This window comes from Chelonia mydas, chromosome 4 (genome assembly GCF_015237465.2).
Source record: "Chelonia mydas isolate rCheMyd1 chromosome 4, rCheMyd1.pri.v2, whole genome shotgun sequence".
Taxonomy (NCBI): domain Eukaryota; kingdom Metazoa; phylum Chordata; order Testudines; family Cheloniidae; genus Chelonia; species Chelonia mydas.
In genome coordinates, this window is record NC_057852.1 from 45028749 (window position 1) to 45049574 (window position 20826).

At 50.0% G+C, this 20826-nt stretch overlaps 1 protein-coding gene across 1 annotated transcript in view; it reads left to right on the plus strand.

Moving 5' to 3' along the window:
* The first annotated feature begins 293 nt into the window (after positions 1-293).
* The window catches only part of HSPA4L (heat shock protein family A (Hsp70) member 4 like), a 61446-nt gene continuing 40913 nt past the window's right edge, over positions 294-20826 (plus strand). Inside the window, exons 1-3 of the mRNA XM_037897175.2 lie at positions 294-648; positions 13368-13425; positions 15098-15238. Coding sequence (XP_037753103.1) covers positions 542-648; positions 13368-13425; positions 15098-15238 — 306 coding nt within the window. The 5' untranslated portion in view covers positions 294-541. The remainder of the gene's footprint in view (positions 649-13367; positions 13426-15097; positions 15239-20826) is intronic.

Sequence of the window (20826 nt, forward strand, 5' to 3'; positions counted from 1 at the left end):
GCAGAAGTCATGGAGGTCGTGGCAAGTAACGGATCCATGACTCTGTGACGGTCCCCTAGCTATGACCCAATAATACACTATCCGATTTTAATCTAATTATAATGCAATGGGAGCAGTCCAGCTATACTCTAAACAAGAGACCACCATTAATTGCAATTCACACGCAGAACAGCCCCTTTATTTTGGGTGCTGGCCCTTTAACCAGGTGGTCTGCGGGAGGACAGCAGCAGTACTTCCGTGTGGCCACACGATGTCGCCCTTATACAACGGCTCCCTCCTCCCCGTTCCAGATCTTTCTCGAACTCATGTCGGCCGGAGCCGCCTCAGCCCGAGTCTGTCCGGAAAGTGCCGAAGGTCCGCCGGGGTCTCGCGCAGTCCCCGCCGGAAGGCGCAGCGCGCTTGCGCAGAGCACAGTAACTGCCGGTTGGTGGCTGGTGCTCCGCAGTGGGGAGCGCGACGGGTAGGGACTGAAAGCCGGTGCCGGCAGCCGAGACCGCTGCAGCGACAGGCCCGCGGGGAGCGGAAGGCACCGGGCGCAGTCATGTCTGTGGTCGGCATCGACTTGGGCTTCCTCAACTGCTACGTCGCGGTGGCGCGGAGCGGCGGTATCGAGACCATCGCCAATGAGTACAGCGACCGCTGCACCCCGTGAGTACCGGCCCCGTCCGCCGCACCCCGTGCGTGCCGGGCCTCTCTCGCCGGTACCGGTGCGGCCCCCCCACCACTCAGTGCACACCTCCCCCGCCCCGAGGACCGGGCGCGTCAGCGTGGCCCCGGAGGGGGCCTCGACAGTCGTTTTGAGAAGCCGCAGCGCGCAGATCCTCGTTCGCTTTCCCTGCCGGACAGAGCCCCCCACCCCCCCCCCGTTGCCCCGGGGCCTGGAACAGGTCCTTCTCAGCCGCCGGGGGAGCGGAGCCGAGGAGCGCGGGGAGGCGGGTAGTGGCAGCGGGTGCGTGTGTCCGTGCCTGGGATCTGCCGGAGCAGCGCGGTATCAGTGGCAGGATTAGGTCCTGCTCATTCATCCTCTTCCCTTCATACTCCCAGTCGCCGCCTTCTCTGCGCTCTTTTCCCTGCCTCCCACCTCTGTGACAGGCTAGCTGATGATGATTTGTGGGGTGGGGGTTCTGTTCAAGTGATATTTCTTGGTTATCTTCTCCGGTGCCCGGAGGTGATAGGAAACCATTTTATAGCCTCATTTTATAACCTCCTTTATGCCGAAGGAGGCCTTTTCTGAGGCCCAGTGGAATTTCTCTGCTCTCTGATACTTCGGGATTTGGTCAGTGACAGTGAAGATCTCATTTAAACAGATGGGTTTATGCACAGTTCACATTGCAGTGGTTTGCAGTGTTCAGAAGCTATTCCACTAAGAACAGATGATGGAGTGAGTATGAGGGACTGGAGAAGATGGAAGAGGATGTTGTCTGAAGGAGGATAAAAGAGGATGGCATGAAGAATCTTTCCCCCCATACCCTCCCAAAAAATCTTGTTCCTACTTGTTCTGCTGCTTCCTCTGCTGGCTGTGAAATATTGCAAAAAGAAAAGGAGTACTTGTGGCACCTTCTCTAAGGTGCCACAAGTACTCCTTTTCTTTTTGCGAATACAGACTAACACTGCTGTTACTCAGAAACCTGTGAAATATTGAGGTTTCTGGCAAGGGGGGATGGACTATGTGATGGGACATGCAAGAGGAGATGGAGATTTGCCTCCTCTGTTTCTATGGGATACAACCAGGACTTTAAGTGAGCTTCAGCTTTGGGTAATCTACTAGAAACCAGGAATTCACGTAAAAGGCTCATAAACTGTACTTCTTGAATAGTGCATGCTCATTTGTAAAAAGATTCCAGACCCATAAATAGCAACTAAAGTAAACTTTGCTCCTCCCAGAGAGATCTGTATTGAGTATAGTATTTTACTATTTTATCTCTTAGGAATAAATGTGTTTTACTTTGCCCAATATTTATTTGTATATAAAAAGGATTTAGTCTATAAAAAAATAAAATACTAAATACTGAAACACACTGGTTAATGTGTCTAAGACGTTAACAATGAAGACACTTTGCTTTAAATGCCACAATGTATTATCTGATATTACCACGCTATTCTTTGATTCCAAAATTTTCAGTAAGGAACTCGGTGGTGTTTTTTTGTGAGCACCAAAATTTTGAAACCTATTTTGAAAGTTGTGCCAGAGACCATTCTTCATAGGCAGCACTGTCTTGAGACTACTCAAAAAAATCCCCAAATATCAAGTATATTCTGATCCATCTATTTTAGACTACCACTTTTGCTTTACAGCTGTTTTTGGAGTACATTCTTTGCATATGCACTTTAGACATTTCAATGTATTTAGTTAGCCTTTTAGTATATCAGATGGAATAATATACAAAATTTAGCTGTTTTCAAACTGACCAAAGCAAGAGGAAACATAGCTTGTGCTTTGATACTTGTATGCAGCATGATGCTTTATAAAAATCATTAAACAGCTCCTCTTTTTGTCTAGGTATTGAAGGACTTGTGGTATTTATCTTGATTTTTCACGTTTGAGACTAAGCCCTAATACAATCTAATGAGGCTTTAGGAAGAGAATTAATTCTTTGTCTTCTTTTTTTGAAGGAGCATGAGTTATTGTAGTGGACATAAATGTCAAACAAGCAATTTTTATTTTGCATAGGAGCACTAAGTCTTATCAAGCCAATATGGCCTTGTTTAGACTGGTATTTAGAAAGGTGTACCTAGATTAGTAAAGCCTGGGTAAGCTCCAAGAACCTCTGTAAATGTCTAGGTTTTGCCTAGATCAGGATTTAAAGGCATGGAATTAACAGGTTAGATAACACATGCAAACTAAATATGTTCTTTAGCTATGTCTGCACATTGCCAATTAACTTGAGGTAGTTAACAGCTTCATAAACTAGCCTGGACCTCCCCAAATATTTGTTCCAAGACACAGGTGTTTGTGGTCTACCCTAGGGAGTAGCATGTGCTGACCCATGGTAAAGTCTTGTGTAAACAAGGCAGTGCAGACTTGTAAAATGCATTTAGTTAGCACATGCTAGCTAGCAATGCATCTTTGAATCCTGGTGCAGGAAAAGCCACATTCTTCAACATGCTTAGGTCTAAGCTCTTTAGGCTATGGTCATGGGAAAGATCCTTTATGCTTTAATTAGTAGCTTTTCTCAAATTTTTACTCTGTAATTGTGAGGAATCTTGATTGTTAGCATTCCTGCAGGGATCTTAATAAAGCTAGTACTCAATCCTTAAAGTTTCAATATATGCACAACAGACAGTGTTTGAAAAATGCGCATGCCAGTAGTGAGATGGCTGTCATGATTAAGGCTACGATTTAATCATGAGTATTTTTAGTAAAATTCATGGACAGGTCACAGGCAAAAACCCCCAAAAATCATGGCCCCATGACCTGTCCATGATTTTTACTAAAAATACTCATGATTGAATCTTGGGGGGCGGGGGACCCCTGCTTCAGGGGAGGAACTCCTGGGGGCCCGCTGCCACTCTGGCCCCTGCCAAAAGAAGAGTCCCAGGGGGCCCGCTGCCAGGGGGGGGAGGGAACTCTGAGGAGCCCGCTGCTGCTCTGTTCACTCGGGGGGGGGGGGTAGCCCTGGGGGCCCGCTTGAGCAGTTGGCCAGTGTGGCTGTCCCCAAGGCTGCCTGAGTAGCTGGCTCCGGGCCCAGTTGCTTGGGTGGACCTGGGGTTAGCCACACTGGCTGCTGCAGAAGTGTGCCAGGAAGTGCTGCTGGGAACCATCCAGCTCCCACCCCCTCCCTCTGGCAGTGTCTTCTATTTGCAGGTTAGGCTCTGCCAGGTCGAGTGCCCCTGGTGGTGGCCAGCAGCTCTGCAGCCCATTTCTGCTCAAATTTTGCATTGCCCTGCAGTGCAGAATTCCCACAGGAGTACAGTAACTCCTCACTTAACTTTATAGTAATGTTCCTGAAAAATGCAACTTTAAGCGAAATGCTGTTAAGCGAATCCAATTTCCCCATAAGAATTAATGTAAGTAGGGGGGGTTAGGTTCCAGGGAAATTGTTTTCACCAGACAAAAAACTGTGTGTGTGTGTGTATACACACACACACACACACACACTATAAGTTTTAAACAATTTAATACTGTACACAGCAATGATGTTTGTGAAGCTTGGTTGAGGTGGTGAAGGAAGAGGGTGGGATATTTCCCAGGGAATGCCTTACTCCTAAATGATCTAGCATTTGGCTTAGCCATCAAGGGTTAACACGTTGTTAATGTATTCTCACACTCTACAAGGCAGCACAGGCGCCAACTCTGTGGGTACTCCGGGGCTGGAGCACCCATGGGGAAAAATTGGTGGGTGCTCTGCACCCACTGGCAGCTCCCCGCCCCGCCCCCTGCCCCAGCTCACCTTCGTTCTGCCTCTGCCCCTGGGCGTGCCGCTGCGTCCTGCTTCTCCCTGCTCCCTCTTAGTGCTTGCGCCATGAAACAGCTGTTTCATGTGGCAAGCCTGGAAGGAGGGGGGACATGGCGGGCTTGGGGCAGGGGGTGGGGATTTGGGGAGGGGTCCAATAGGGGCGGAGTTAGGGCGGGGACTTTGGGGCAGGGGTGTAGTAGGGGCAGGGGCGGGGGACTGCGAGCACCCACCGGCACAGGAAAAAGTTGGGGCGTGTGCAAGGCAGCGCGAATGGAGGGAGGGGAGACAGCATGGCAGACAGAGCACACCTGTGTGTGGGAGAGAGAGATGCACATTGCCCCTTTAAGTATGCTGTCCCCACTCTAAGTACACTGCCTTTTTAAATACAGTAATTCCTCACTTAACTTTGTAGTTACGTTCCTGAAAAATGCAACTTATGCGGGGGGTTAGGTTCCAAGGAAATTCTTTTTGGGGTAGACAAACGGCATTATATACAGTACAATACTGTGGTGGGGAGGTGCCCCAGGCTTACTCCACAAAGGCACAGCCCGCTGCAGACAATGAGGCAGGCAAGTACGCTAGGAAGCACCTTGCGCAGCAGCAGCAGCTTCCCCGCAGAAGAACAGGTGCTGACTTTGCCGGGGGATGCTCCAGGCCCGCCTCTTCCCGTCCCCGCTCCACTCCAGGCCTGCCTCTTCCCGTCCCCGCTCCACCTCCTTCCTGGAGGATGCCGCATCCCCGTTCCTCCCCCTTTGTCCCAGCAACTCTCTGCTTCCAAACAGCTGTTTGGCAGCACTTAGGACTTTCTGGGAGGGAGGGGGAGGAGCGGAGATGCAGTGCTTCCGTGCTCCTCCCTCCCTCCCTCCAGTGGCAGATATAGAGTGAGTGGGGCCCTGTGCATTCTCTTATCTCCTTCCTCTCCCTCTCCCCATCCCGTTTTTCATTTTTTTTTTTTCTCCATTCTCCTCCTGGGGCTCAGGGCTGGGGGTGCAGGGTCTGGGAGGGAGTTAGGGTGCGGGAGGAGGCTCAGGGCTGGGGGAGGCAGGAGGTGCAGAGCACTTACCTGGGGCGGTTCCTGTTTGGTACAGGGGGTGTACAGGTGGCTCTGTGCAACGCAGCACCGCCCCCATGGCTGTGATTCTGGGAGTCATGATTCTGAGAGCTGCTCTCCCTTCCCCCTCGCCCCGCCCCCTGACCAGGCAGAGCCACCCAGAACGCAGGGGCTTTAGGGGCTGCAGGGCCCTGGGCTGCAGCTCTAAAGCCCCTTTCGGAATGCAGCCCTTTGAGCATGGGCCGGAGGACTCAGGAGGAGCAGGGGAAGCCGTGCAGCCAGCCGGCCGGAGAGAAGCAGCACTTTCCCCTTCAGAGCTCCTCTTATCTCCGGCCAGCTGGCTGTGCAGCTGCCACTGCTCCTCCTGAGTCCTCCGGCCCATGCTCTCAGGGCCACATTCCAAAAGGGGCTTTAGAGCTGCAGCCCCTAAAGTCCCTGCATTCTGGGTGGCCCTGCCTGGCCGGGGGTGGGAGGGGCAGCTTCCCCGCTCCCTCCCTCCCAGAAAGTCGTAAGCGCTTGGAGGGAGGGGGAGGAGGCGGAGAAGAGGAACTTGTGTAATGCTCCCTTGTAAAGTCGCTGTTCTTCCCCAGAATCCTACAAGCAGTGGACAGAGCAGGCAGCCAGACGACGTTATAAGGAAGCATTGCACAACTTTAAATGAGCATGTTCCATAATGGAGTAGCGATGTAACTTGGAAACAATGTTAAGTGGGAGGACATTAAGTGAGGAGTTACTGTATATCAGGAAGTTGAGACGGCAGCTGCGGCTAGCAAGCTCTCTCCGTCCGGAGCCCTGTCATGTTCCCACCCTGCTCTATAGGGAGAAGGGGTAAATGGGGGGCAGGAGCAGGGTGGAGCGGGACACTCCGACATTAGCCCCCTTCTTCTCTCCTCCCCCCCGCACAGCAAGCAGGAAGCTCCAGGGAGCAGCTCCAAGCGGAGGAGCAGCACATGGCAGTGTGGGGAGGGACAGCTGAACTGCCGATAATGGGTAGCCTGCTGGGCGGCTGCCACACAGGGAATTTAGGGGAGCGGGGAGCTGATAGGAAGGCTGCCGGTCCACCCTAGTTCCAAGCCTCCACCAGCTAGCTGCAATGGGCTGCTCTTCCTGCAAGCAGTGGACAAAGCTGACAGCTGCCAAACAACGTTATAAGGGAAAATTGCTCAACTTTAAATGAGCATGTTCACTAATTGATCAGCAACATAACAATGAAACAACGTTAACCTGGACAGCTTCAAGTGAGATGTTACTGTACCATTGTCATGTCGTTGTCCCCCCACCCCCGGTCCCGCCCGCCCTTAATCTCCTCTTTTCCAAGCTAAATGTATCCAGTTCCTTCAGCCTTTTCTCATATGGCTTGCAATCCACCCCTTTGATCATCTTTGTTGGTTGCCTCTGGATCCTTTCCAGTTTTTCTACATCCTTTCTTTACATTGGTGACCAAAATTGGACACAATACTCCAGCTGAGGCCTAACCAGAGCCAAGTAAAGGAGTACTATCACATCCCGTGACTTGCATGCTATGCTTCTGTTAATGCAACCTAAAATTGCATTCTCCCCCCCCCTTTTTTTTGTTTGGCAACAACATTGCATTGCTGACTCATATTGAGGTTGTGACCCACCACAACTCTCAGCAGTGCTGCTGTCAAGTCAGTTTTCCCCAATTCTGTATTTGTGCATTTGCGGTTTTCTTCCCAAAGTATAGCACCTTACATTTGTCTTTGTTGAATTTCATTTTGTTGTTTATAACCCAGTTCTCCAATTTATCAAAATCCCTCTGAATTTTAGCTGTATCCTCCAAAAGTATTGGCAATCCCCCTCTCCCCAGCTTTGTGTCATTTTCAAATTTGATCAGTATGTCCTCTGTACAGCGGGTCCCTGGTATACGTCAGGGTTGTGTTCTTGAAAAGGCTGACGAATACTGAAACGATGGATACCGGGGACCCGCTGATAAAGCAGTGGCATAGGCAGGAGGCGATATTTGGGTGGGCCCCAGGTGGATGGGCAATGATGGGGGACGAAGGGGTAGGAGACATCTGGCTGCTTGTCCTCCCCCCCCGTCCCCCTCAGCCGGCCTTGGCCAGGGGCTCCCGGAAAAAATGTGCACACGCCAGTCGCTCCGCCCCCCTCACTTGGGGCCCGCCCCACTCCGCCAGCCCGGTGCTCCTGCTGGGGTGCAGGGGCTTGCCCTGCTCCACCCAGCAGGGGAGCGGGACTGGGGCACAGGGGCTTGCTCCGCTCCAGCCAGGTAGCAGGGGTTGATGGCTTGGAAGCCCCTGCACCCTGACCTTGCTCCCCGGCAGGAGGGCTCGGCGAGCGGATGGGGGCAAGCCCCTGACCCCGCTCTGTGGCTGGAGCACCAGTGCTGGGAAATCCTCCTTGCAATGGGCGGGCAGTGTGGGGCAAGCGCTGGGGTGGGAGCAGAGCCAGGACTGGGCGGGCCCTGGATGTTAAGTGGGTGGGCAATAGCCCACCTGTGGTTACGCATACCTATCGCATATCCCTTCATTTGCAACTTATCCGTTGTTTGCAGTACTGTACTATAGGGGGATCGGGACCGACATGAATCGGAACACGTTTCCCTTTTGATGAGCAGTGAATATGCGAAACAGATAAGGGGGAGACGTATACCGGAGACCCCCTGTATCTACATCCCAGTTATTAATAAAGATGTTAAACAACACTGGACCCAGAACAGATCCTCCTGGAACCCCACTTGAGATCTCCCTCCAATCCAACTTTGATTTTATTAAGTCTGTAGCTCTCTTAGTTGCAAAGATGTCCTAATAAATAATAACTAATGTGCTTACATTTTCCCAAGTTGATAGGGAGCGCCATTGTGTGCTGCTGGTCATGGCTTTCCTAACAAGCAGAGTGTGAAATTGACAAAATTAATAGGGCTAATTCTATTATTGCTGTTCAGAAGACATGGGGTAGTGATGAAATTGACAACCATTTCACTTGGCTGTTTTGGGGAGGAAACTTTGAGCAGTATCTACTCCTGGGGGGATTCTGTGCCAAAAAAGTAAAGATTATGTGCCAAAAAAATTAAAATTCTGTAAAATTCTGCAAATTTTATTTGTCAAAATAATGCAGTATAATCACACCAGTTTCCATTGTTTTGGTAAGTTATTTAAACTACAATACAGAAAAAAGTCACAATAACCATTCTTCATTTCCTAAACACATGAAAGTTAAGTTACAAATACTTGGTAACTAATATCCTACATTCTAATTATAATCCTGGATTTTCATTTAATTACATTACAGAACACCAAACGGGGGGGGGGGGAAACAGTAGAATGTCATTTTAAATTTCTCAGACTTTCATACATGACAGTCATACAATTTCGCTAATCATTGTCCTGGACCTAGCTGGGTACTTTGCAAAATGCTTCGTTCCGATTGTCCTGACATTTTATGATTGCTTGGTAAATGTTTTATTTGCCCTCAAAAGTGTGTGTGTTTGTTTTTTTCAATGGCTAAGTAAAAATCTAACCCCTTTGTGTCACTTTGGCACAGGAAAAAAGTGAGCACATAGATCTTCCCAGCTGATTCCCTTACTGTCATTTATAAGGCTTTATATCACTCTGGCAATGTAGGGGGCCTTACATGAACAGCAATTGTTCAACATTAACAAAATGGGTTTTTTTGTTTTTTTTTACAAAAGCTATTTTCTTTAACTTAAAAACAAACAATTTTCAGTAACAGGATACTAATATTTAATTGTTTTTTTCAGTTTTCAAGAAATTACATTTTATTAGGCAGGCAGGCTGCTACATTTCTGCCGGGGGGACAGAGCCTTCCTCGTGCATAACAAAAAGACCTACTCTTCTTCACGCCCCTTGAGCTGAAGTATCAAGAGAGACAGAGTCTCTTTTCCTTGTTGGCCAGCCTCGCTCCCTCACGGTCTCCCCCGTGCCCGGCATGCACACCGAGCCACCCTCCCTGCACAGTGATTTGCGTCTCTGAAGCTGCTCCAGGCACGCTGAAACAGACGCATTGCCAGGGAAGAGACGTGAGTCCTCCTGCAGATTTCTTTTGTTTTTCTGCTCAGGGGGCATAAATATGCAGGCCATGTGAATTCTGCACCCCCACATGGGTGCAGAATTCTGTCAGGAATTTTCAGAAAGGAGTGCTGGGGTGGTTTATGGGGGAAGGGAACTGAAAGGACTGGTGGGGTTAGAATCATGGAGGCAACAATCTTTGGAAAGGCTGCAGAGGCGTATGGAGCTCTAGTCCCCTCCCATGAGCCAGTGGCTGTTGGAACTTCAAATTTACCAGACACACATCAGCTAGGTATTGATACACAATACGTAGTCCCTGGGTAGGCTTTGTGAACAGCACTCATCTAAGAAAACGCGCAGGAGGTTGGTGGTACTTGGCCTTTTTGCCGGTTCCATTCTCTGTTCCTCACTCTCAACCCACAGGGTCTGGATCCGTCAGATCCGCCTGTGGCTACTAAGTGTCTGATGGTAAAAGTTCCCTCTTGTGCGGAGAACCAGTAGCCTTAATATTAAAAGCGCTCTTATAAACTCTTTAAAATAAGGATTTGCTATGAAAGTTCTCATATGATCTTCTAAAGCTGTAGTTCTGATGTGGTAAGAGAGCATCCTCGACCAAATGCTTATATGGCAAGGCTTGAAATCTGTGCTCAACAGCTAACCATTTGCAAATGAAAAATTCTGGTGAAGTACAATTAAGATTCCCAGATCAATGCTTCTGCTATTGCTGTGGGAATTGCTGCTGTTGGAACTCCCTTTCTTGCTTTAAAAATCCTGTTAATGAACAGCATGTAGGAGGAGGAAGCATTTCCTCTTCAGCAGCCCCTCTTCATGGCAGGTCTGCTTCTCCTTCTCCTCTGGACAGCCTCTAATACACAGCCAAAGGGAACATGTCTTTTTTTACTTTCTGACATCTTCCTCTCCCCATGGGGAGACCTGGCTTGCACATTGCCAGAGTAGCTTCTGACTTGACACTTCAAGTCCTATATAGCAGCCTATTAATTAATGCTGCCTCTGTGGATAAAAGGAATTTTCTAAAATTTATGGCATGTCAGTACCATTAACCAGTCATAACTAACCTATGAAATGAAGTGCCTTGTAACTAGTCTACATGCATCTTAAGTCATCCTTGTATTAGATGGTCCTTTGTCATATTTAATACATATTTTAGACTTAGTTCTTTATTATCATTAGGGTATATTGAACAGCATAAAATCAGCTTCCATGGAGGATGTATTGGGTGCTTTTTCAAAAAGATCAACTACTTCTGGTTTATAAACAATGAAAAGTAGTGCTGTACACAGAATGTACTTGTAGGATTTTGTCTGGGCTTAAGTATTGCATACTTTGATACAGTCTCATATCAGAGAGTGCTGGGTATAGTCCCCAAATGACAGTTCTCCACTTTGGGAGAGTCTAGAGGGGCCTGGAGGGAAACTATAGTATTGACACTCATGCACATTAAAGGATCGGATTGGGACTCTGAAACCTGGGTGTTCATAGATTTCAAAGGCCACAAAGGACCATCGTGATCATCTAGTCTGACCTCCTGTATAACACAGGCCATAGAACTTCCCCAAAAGAACTCTTAGAGCAGCAAGCATATCTTTTAGGAAAACATCCAATCTTGATTTAAAAATTGTCAGTGATAAAGAATCTATCACAACTCTTGGTAAATCGTTCCAATGGTTAATTACCCTCACTGTCAAAATGTACACCTTAATTCCAGGTTGAATTTTTGTAGCTTCAGCTTCTAGCCATTGGATCGTTCTCTGTTAGTGTCTCTGATGAGCCTGTTAGTAAATATTTGTTCCCCATGTAGATACTTATAGACCGGGTTGGGCAAACTTTTTGGCCTGAGGCCCACATCTGGTTATGGAAATTGTATGGCGGGCCATGAATGCTCACGAAATTGGGGGTTGGGGTGCAGGAGGGGATGAGGGCTCCTGCTGGGGGTGCAGGCTTTGGGGTGGAGCCAGGGTTGAGGGGTTTAGGATGCAGGAGGGGGCTGGGGCTGGACCAGAGGGGTTTGGAGTATGGGAGGGGGCTCTGGGCTGAGGCAGGGAGTCTGGGAGGGGGTACAGGCTCTGGGCTGGGGGTGCAGGTTCCAGGGTGGGGCCAGAAATGAGGGGTTCAGGGTGCGGGAGGGGGCTCTGGGCTGGGGCAGGGGGTTGGAATGCAGGAGGGGACTCCAGGCTGGGGCAGGGGTTGGGGGGATAAGGGCTTTGGGATGGGGGTGCAGGTTCCAGGTGGGGCCAGAAATTAGGGTTTTAGGGTGTGGGAGGGGGCTCTGGGCTGGAACCGAGGGGTTTGGAAGACAGAAGAGGGATCAGGGCTGGGGCAGGGGATTGGGGCGCAGGGGGAGGTCAGGGATGCAGTGGCATATTCCTCCCTCCCCCCCCCACCCCCCCCGCTCCTATGCAGAAGCATGCCCAGGCGGCTCTGTGCAGTGCCCTGTCTGCAGACTCCGCCCCTGCAGCTCCCATTGGCCGTGGTTCCCAGCCAGTGGGAGCTGCGGGGGGCGGCGCTTAGGGCGGGGGAAACGTGTGGAGCCCCCTTACTGCCCCTATGTGTAGGAGCCAGAGGGGGGACATGCTGCTGCTTCTGGGAGCCTCGCGGAGCCATGGCACACGCAGAATGGAATAAGCCCCTGACCCTGCTCCCTGGCGGGAGCTCGAGAGCTAGATTAACAGGTCTGATGGGCTGGACGTGGCCCGCAGGCTGTAGTTTGCCCCACTCCTGTTATAGATTGTAATCAAGTCATCCCTTAACCTTCTTTTTATTAAGATAAATAGATTGAGTTCCTTTAATCTGTCACTATCAGGTATGTTTTCTAATCCTTTAATCATTCTGGTGGCTCTTCTCTGAACCCTCTCCAAATTATTCTGAATTGTGGGTACCAGAACTGGACTCAGCATTTCAGCAGCAGTTGCATCAGAGCCAAATACAGAGGGAAAATAACCTCTCTACTCCTACTTGAGATTCCCCTATTTATTCATCTCAGGATCACATTTGATTTCTGTATGTGTTTGTATGTCTGTCTATATATCTGCCTTCGCTCCCCTTCTAAACTAGGTTATTTGTTTAACTACCATGGCTTTCTTCCTTAATGGGGATTGTGACTTTTTTTGAGCTTCTAGAAAGGATTATTGAATGATTTCCAATTATCATTCACATTTTTTTGATTAAATTCTGCCCCAGCTGATTTCTCATAATTGTTTTCGACTTTGTGAAGTTGGCCCTATTAACACACCATATATATATTATTGGTATGGACTTCATTCTGCTTGCACAGTATGTATGTGATCAAGTCATGATCATTTGTACCTAAGCAACCATTAACATTAGTTCTCTGATCAGTTCCTCTTTGTCTGTTAGAACAAGGTCCGATAAAGAATTCCCTTGGGTTGGCTGCAACACTTTTTGAGTTAGAAAATTGTCATCTCTAGTGTCTAGAAATTCCAGTGATGTTTTAGTACTGTTGCTGGCCTGCTGGGTGACCTGGAGCAAACTCCGTGCCTCAGTTTCCCTGCCTGCAAAATGGGGATGCTAATATTTACCTGCTTTGCAAAACACTTTGAGATTCTCTGATGAAAAGCACTATAAGAACTAGGTATTCTAATAAAATGCACATTAAAATATGTGCTGAAACAGACAATATATTTTATTACTGGTGCATGAAGCCTTTAGGTGTTGGGCATCAACTACCAGCACACTTACAACTGAAGAAAGGGAAATAATTTTGGGTAATAGAAAATGTTAATGTGACTTTTAAAGAATTCCACAAAGTAATTTAAGGAGCAGTTGATAGTCTTTTAAAAGTAGTTTTAGGGTTTACTCTGGGGGGGAAATTACACTTTTTTTTCCTGATGTTTTCTGTCAAAGCTGAATATTTTTCTTTCTGTTATTATTTAGAGCTTGTATATCTCTAGGATCCAAAACCCGGGCCATAGGGAATGCAGCAAAAAGCCAGGTAAATGGATCTAAACATATTACTTTACAGGAATTTAAGCGATCTTTAAATTACTCATCTCCTGTTGAACTGTGAGGGAACTGGAAGTGTGAAGAAATCTGATATATTGTTTCATGTTTTAACTCAAAATATATGCTTAATATCCTTTCTTTTGTTACCAGTTATTTCTAAATCAGAGGCTGTACTCCCCTTTGTTAAAACTAATTGAAATATTGCCTCTGGTTAATTCTTGATTATTTTTTTTTTCTTTTTTTCTTCTTTTCTTTTTAGAGGAAAGACAGGGAGAAATGTAGGACTTGGTCTAGTCACCAGTGAAGAATAAGAAACATCCCTTAGTTGGGGGAGGAGAATGGGTATAGGCTCAAGTCTTCAATTATCGAAGAATGTTAGCATTCATTAAGAAAAGTTTCTGTCCCTTATAGTTTGAAAATGAAAACAGAAGCAGTGCTGTCTTTCTGAATTTACGGACACAACACAAATGTCTGTGCCGCTGCTTGTAGGTTTCCCAGACAGTATAGTGAAATTCAGACTCGTCAGTTTCACTACCTCTGTTCAGAACTCTGGACAGCAGTAAAACTTGTGATCTTTGTAACTTCACTTTCTGCTGCTTGGGAAAACTAAGAACAGGAGCAAAGGCTGGGACTGGAGATCATCACCAGGAGGAATACCTAAAAAATGAGGACTGAATAGCAAAGATCCCTTGCAGCAGACTCGAGGGAGTGGAAATAATAACTGAGGATATCCCTTACCCTTTACATGCACATGCACCCTAGTCAGGAAGTTGTGGAGTAATAGGGAGAGAACTCTTTCTGTCTCTTCCCAGAAGGTGGGTAGTTAAATTTCAGATACTCTTACATGATTAGCCAAAGGAATGGAGCCTTCAGGCATGTTCCAGGGGCAGGTGGACCCTCATTTTCAGCAGCCATGCACAGCTCATCAGTACACAGCTAATGGACGTTGCTGGAGATGGGGGCCCTTGTGTTTCACATTGGCTTCCAACTGTTAAGCTTAATTCTCAGGCTAGTAAATACAAGGTACACTTTCAAAGCCTGGAGTACAGTTGTAATTGAGTTAAACATTCTGTATTCATTATAAAATGAGCAAGTTCTTTTGATGTGTGATGGGTCAAAAAAGTCAGGCTTTAAAATCTGTGTTTTAAATCACTAGCCCAAAATATTGAGACAGTAGCTAAGGGGAAGGCTCATATAGAATTGGGATCTGAATTAAGCATTTTTTGGGTACTTTAAGCCCTGAAAATTACTAGGCATTTAATTACCATATTTTAATAACATTGTTAAGATGGTTGTATGTAGTTCAATCATTGTTGTTCAGTCATTGTACTGGTACGTAATTAATTCACTGTCCAAATTGGGTATAACAGGAAGTTCCTTTTAAGATAGGGAAGGGGAAAACTAGTGAAATGAATACTGACTTAGACATGAAAAGTGGGTTTGAGTGTATTAATTGGTCTCATAAATAAAGTGACATGCTTAATAACAGTTGTATTCAGTGGGAAGTGAGGAAAAGGATACATTGCTCAAATGCTGGAAGTTTGTGTTCATAGCAGGCCTCTAGTTCCTATTTTAAACTTTAAGCGACACTGAGCTAGATAAAGCCATAATTTCTGTGTTTTCTGATATGCCTCTCATAGCAACGCATTTATCTTCCACAGATTGTCACAAATGTAAAGAATACGTTACATGGCTTCAAAAAAATGCATGGAAGAGCATTTGATGATCCTTACATACAAGGTGAAAGGGTCAGACTTCCCTTTGAGCTTCAAAAGATGCCAAATGGGAGTGTAGGACTGAAGGTGAGTTTTGCAGTTTCCATGCATACCTGCAGCTGCCATAATCTGTGTCGTTATTTTGACAAGCAAACAGAGATTCTTCTTCGAGTGATTGCTCATGTGTATTCCACAGTAGGTGTGTGCGCTCACCATGTGCACCGCTGCCAGAAGTTTTTCCCCTAACAGTACCCGTAGGGGGAGCACCGCTGCGTCCCCTGGAGTGGCGCCTCCATGGTGCGGTATAAGGGGAGCTGCACCCTTCCCCCACCCTCAGTTCCTTCTTGACGCCAGGGAAGGTGCATCGGAACTACTCTGCTCCAGCTTAGCTGTAGCTTGTCCCGAGAACTTTTCCGTTCGCTTAGTGCTAGTACCTGTTGTTAGTCAGTTCTTTCAGTCAATTCGGTTAGCTAGAGTACCCAGGCTGGGGCATGCCCCGGGCTTCAAGTCGTGCGACCCTTGTAGGCGTTCTATGCCAAGAAGTGACCGCACGTGGATTGCCTGCGCTGTTTGGGTAAGACTCACGTCGGTGACCGCTGTAAGATTTGTAGATCTTTTAATCCCTGAACAAAAGACATTAGACTCTGGGCCACTCTCATGGAGTCAGCACTGACCCCAGCTCGGGCGCGCTGCTCCGATTCAGCTCCAGGCACCGCAACTTCGGTGCGCAGAGACCCTTTGGTGCCTTCCACTAGCCGGCACTGCTCCCCATCTACGGGACACAAGAAGCCAAGGAAAGGCCTGTCGTCACAGTGGCAGAGAAAGTAGGGGCAGAGGCTAGACCCATGTTGAGCAGCCCTCATTCCCATGGCCTCCGATGCATGTTGAGTGGAGTAGCCCGGCTGCGTCGGGTCAGGCCTCTCCGGATGCCTTCGACGCCGGAGGCCTTGCAGGCGGTTCGAGACATCATGACCATACTGGTACTGGGGGTGCCACTGGTGTCGGGCCCCTGCTCCAGAGGCAAACCGCCACTGGGCTCCCTGCCATCGCCCCCAGCTCAGCGCAGATCTTGGTCAGGAGACTGCTCCCGACCACGTTCTCCGCCCAGCGATCGTTCGGGACGCAGTCCTCGTGCATTGCTGTCGACGTCCGCTAGACTGTCTGGTTGGGTGCCATCCAAAAGGGGTCGGACCCCGAGTCGTCGGGGTTACCGCAGTCTGTCATGGCACAGGCACCGTCACCACTCCCGGTCAAACTCCTGCTCTCGCTCCCCGCCGAGACACTGCCCCCGCAGCTCGAGGCGTAGATCGCCGGCACCACGCTGTGGAAGGTCCGTGCATCGGAGCAGATTGCGGAGCAGCAGCTATGAGCGGTACTGCTCCTCTGCATCAGGGTTGCAGTCCCGTGGACGCCATAGCTCCAGGCACCACCGTTCCTGCCATGATAGAGCCAGGTCACTTGTCAGCCTGACCTCTGCTCACAGCCGCCCCTCCTTGGGTTAGCTGAGTAAAACCAACCTGCCGGTGCTGCATCAAGGGCAGTGGCATGGGGCCCCGTGGCAAGGACAGTGGTACCAGTGGGCACCGTGGCCTCCGACGCAGCCCCAGGTGGGGGCTCGCTTGGTAACCAGAGCTTCAGAAGCACTGTCGGCCTCGATCTCTAGACCCCTGGGAGCTAAATCTGTGGGACATGCGTCCTCGGCTCCGTGCCCGGAGTCCGACCAACAGGTGGACCCTCTGGTGCCGGCAGAGACTCAGAGCTCCATGACGGCCATCTCCTTCCCCGCTCTGGATGACACAGTTGCGGCCCCTCCGCCCCGCAGGAGGATTTCAGGGCACACCAGGGGCTCCTGAAAAGGGTAGCATCGAGCTTTAACCTCCAAGCAGAGGAGATGGGGAGGGGCCCTCGGACTCTTTTTAATGTCCTGTCCTCCCTGGTGCCAGGCTGGGTGGCAAACATTTCGAACACCTTGTGGCAAACGCCGGCTTCCCTGGCCCCCATTTCAAAGAAGACAGAGCGCAAATATTTTCTACCCACCAAAGGGCGTGAATACCTTTTGTGCCCACCCGGCACCCAACTCCCTTGTAGTCGAATCTGTGAATCAGAGAGAGAGACAGGGCCAACCAGCTCCCACACCCAAAAATAAAGATTCAAGGAGACTGGACTCTTTCAGTAGGAAGCTGTATTCATCTTCAAGCTTCCAGCTGCGGGTGGCTAACCACCAAGCTCTCCTGAGCAGTTACGAATTTAACTTGTGGGGCTCACTGCCAAAATTTGAGGGCTCCCTCCTGGAGTGAGACAAGAAAGAGGTCAAGGCACTGCTGGAGGAGGGTGCGGCTGCCGCCAAAGCTGCCCTACAGGCGGCGTCGGATGCAGCGGACGCATTTTTTTTGGCGTTTTTGATGGGGCACTGGGGGGTACCCGGGCAACTCCCGAGGGGACTCCCCCTTCAATAAAGCTTCCCTTCCGCAATCGCTTGTGTGCTTTCCTCGGAATGGTCGCAACTAACCTCGGGCCAATGGGTCCTCAACACCATCTCTTGGGGCTACATGTTGCAGTTTGTCTTGCCCCACCCAACCACCCCCTTCGTTGGTCTGGGGGACCCATCACATGTGGACCTGTTAGAGCAGGAGGTGGGCCAGTTCCTCAGTCTAGGAGCTGTGGAAATGGTGCCTGGGGGAGTTCAAGGGCAAGGGGTTTTACTCCTGTTATTTCCTTATCCCCAAGGCGAAAGGGGAGTCTCAGGCCTATCCTGGATCTGCAGGACCTGAACCAGTTCATGGTCAAGCTCAAGTTCCGCATGGTCTCCCTGGACCCCAGGGATTGGTACGCGGCCCTGGACCTGTAGGACGCGTATTTCCATATTCATATATTCGAGGGGCACAGGCGTTTCCTCCAGTTCTTAGTGGGGCAAAACCACTATCATTTCACGGTCCTCCCATTTGGCCTAACCACTGCCCCCAGGGTGTTCACGAAGTGTACGTCGGTGGTAGCAGCCTACCTCAGGTGCCGGCGGGGTCTAGATCTTCCCCTACCTGGACGACTGGCTGGCTGGTCAAGGGCAGCTCCTGGTCGCAGGTGCGGGACCACATGGCGCTCCTTTTGTCCACTTGTGCCAACCTGGGTCTGTTGGTAAACAAGGCCAAGTCAACATTAGTTCCAGTCCAGCGCATAGAATTCAGCGGGGTCTAGATCTTCCCCTACCTCGACGGCCATGGCTTCCCACCCACCGGGCAGGTTCAAGACCCTGAAAGGGCTAATCGCCTCGGCCTTGAAATTCCCTGTGACACCTCCAGGGCGTGCCTACAGCTCCAGGGCGTGCCACGCCAGACTCCAGATGAGGCCCCTCCAACTTTGGTTGGCCTCACAGTTCTCCCAGGCCCGAGACAGTATGGACAAAGTCCTCACCATGCCCGACCCGGTGATCGCCTCCCTATGGTGGTGGTCCTCCCCAAGCAACATGCTCCAAGGGGTCCCCTTCAGGGACTCGGCCCTGTCACTGGAGCCAATGTCTGAAGCGTCGGACCTGGGTTGGGGGGGCCCATCTGGGGACAGTTCAGACTCAAGGGCTGTGGTCGACCACAGAGTTGTCCCTCCACACAAACGTCAGGGAGTTCAGGGCGGTAGGCCTGGCGTGTGTGGCCTTTCTGCTCACGCTTACAGGGCAAGATAATCCGGGTCCTCACGAACAACACGGCCTCGATGTTTTACATCAACAGGCAAGGTGGGACCCGGTCTTCAGTTCTCTGCCAAGAAGCCCTCAGGCTCTGGGACTGCTCCAGGCGGGGTTTGGGACGGGGTGCTATCTCGGATGCCTTCCTCCTGCTGTGGTCAGGCCAGCTTCTCTATGCCTTCCCCCTCATCAGCAAGGTCCTAGAAAATGTGAAGTTAGACAAGGCATGGGTCATTTTAATTGCCCCGGCTTGGTCCTGGCAGCATTGGTACAGGACCCTCATGAGCCTAGTGGTCACTGTGCCGTGGCCATTGCGTCTCCGCCCAGACTTGCTTTCCCAGAACCAAGGCCATCTTCTTCACCCCAACTTAGAGGCTCTCCACCTCACTGCATGGCTGCTCAATGGCTAGGCAGGAAGGAGCAGGCGTGTTTGGAAGGGGTCCAACGCGTCCTCCTGGAAAGTCGGCGGCCATCCACACACTGAGCCTACCTGGCAAAGTGGTCCAGTTTGTCCAGGTGGGCTGTCGAGCAGGGTGTTTCCCCGATGGCTGCCCCGATTCATCTTATCCTGGATTACCTCCTCCACCTTAGGACCCTGGGCCTGGCCCCCTTCTCGGCCAGGGTGCACAGGCGGCCATATCGGCCTTCGATCTGCCGGTGCAGGGTCGTACAATGTTCTCCCATACTTTGACCGGACGGTTCCTCAAGGGATTGGACTCTCTTTTCCCATATGCTAGGCCCTCTGTCCCAGAGTGGGATCTGAACTTCGTGGTGTCCTGTCTCACAGGACCACCCCTTCGAACCTCTGGCCATGTGCTCCTGGTCTCATCTTTCATGGAAGGTGGCCTTTCTGGTTGCCATCACGTCGGCCAGGCAGGTATCGGAGCTCAGGGCTCTGACCTCTGGACCCCCGTACACACTTTTTCACAAGGATAAGGTCCAGCTCTGCCTATACCCCGCGTTCCTCCCTTAGGTGGTCTCCGCCTTTCACATGGGCCAGGACATCTTCCTGCCTGTCCTCTGCCCCAAGCCTCACAAGTCCAATGAGGAACGCCTCCTTCATGTGCTCGATGTGCCTAGGACACTGGCTTTCTAGCTGGAACGGACTAAGCCATTCAGGAAGTCTTCGCAACTGTTCGTTGCTTCGGCTGAGCGCATGAAGGGGCGGGTCGATCTCCACTCAGCACCTCTCTCGCTGGATCACCTCATGCATCCGCACCTGTTACGATCTGGTAGGAGTTCCCCCGCCACCGATGGTAAAGGCGCACTCGACGCGGGCACAGGCCTTGTCAGCTGCCTTCGTGGCCCACATCCCAATTCAAGACATCTGTAGGGCTGCTGCCTGGTCCTCTGTTCACACATCCACCTCACACTATGCGATTGTCTCCCAAACCAGGGACGATGCCGGGTTCGGTAGAGCTGTATTCCATCCCAGGAATCTGTGAATTCCTACCCACTTCCAACAGATATAGCTTGGAATCACCTACTGTGGAATACACATGAGCAATCACTCGAAGAAAAAAAGACAGTTACCTTTTTCCGTAACTGGTGTTCTTGGAGATGTGTTGTTCATGTCCATTCCACATCCCACCCTCCTTCCCCTCTGTCGGAGTTGTCCGGCAAGAAGGAACCGAGGGTTGGGGGAGTGCGCAGCTCTCCTTATACCGCACCATGAAGGCGCCACTCCAGGGGGTGCAGCGGTGCTCCCCCTATGGGTACTGCTAGGGGGAAAACTTCTGGCACTGGTGCACGTGGTGAGCATGCACACCTACTGTGAAATAGAGATGAGCAACACGTCTCAAAGAACACCAGTTACGGAAAAGGGTAACTGTCTTTTCTGCTTGGCTGTATTTTACTTCTCAAATGAAATTACTTCACTGAGCTTTCTATTTTAATTTTCTTAAATTCTATAAAGAAGGCTCTGGATATATGCATATCTGTCCAACCTGGGGGAGGGAAGGAAAGGAAGAGTTTTTCTTTGAGTGCTTGTTCATGTCAGTTT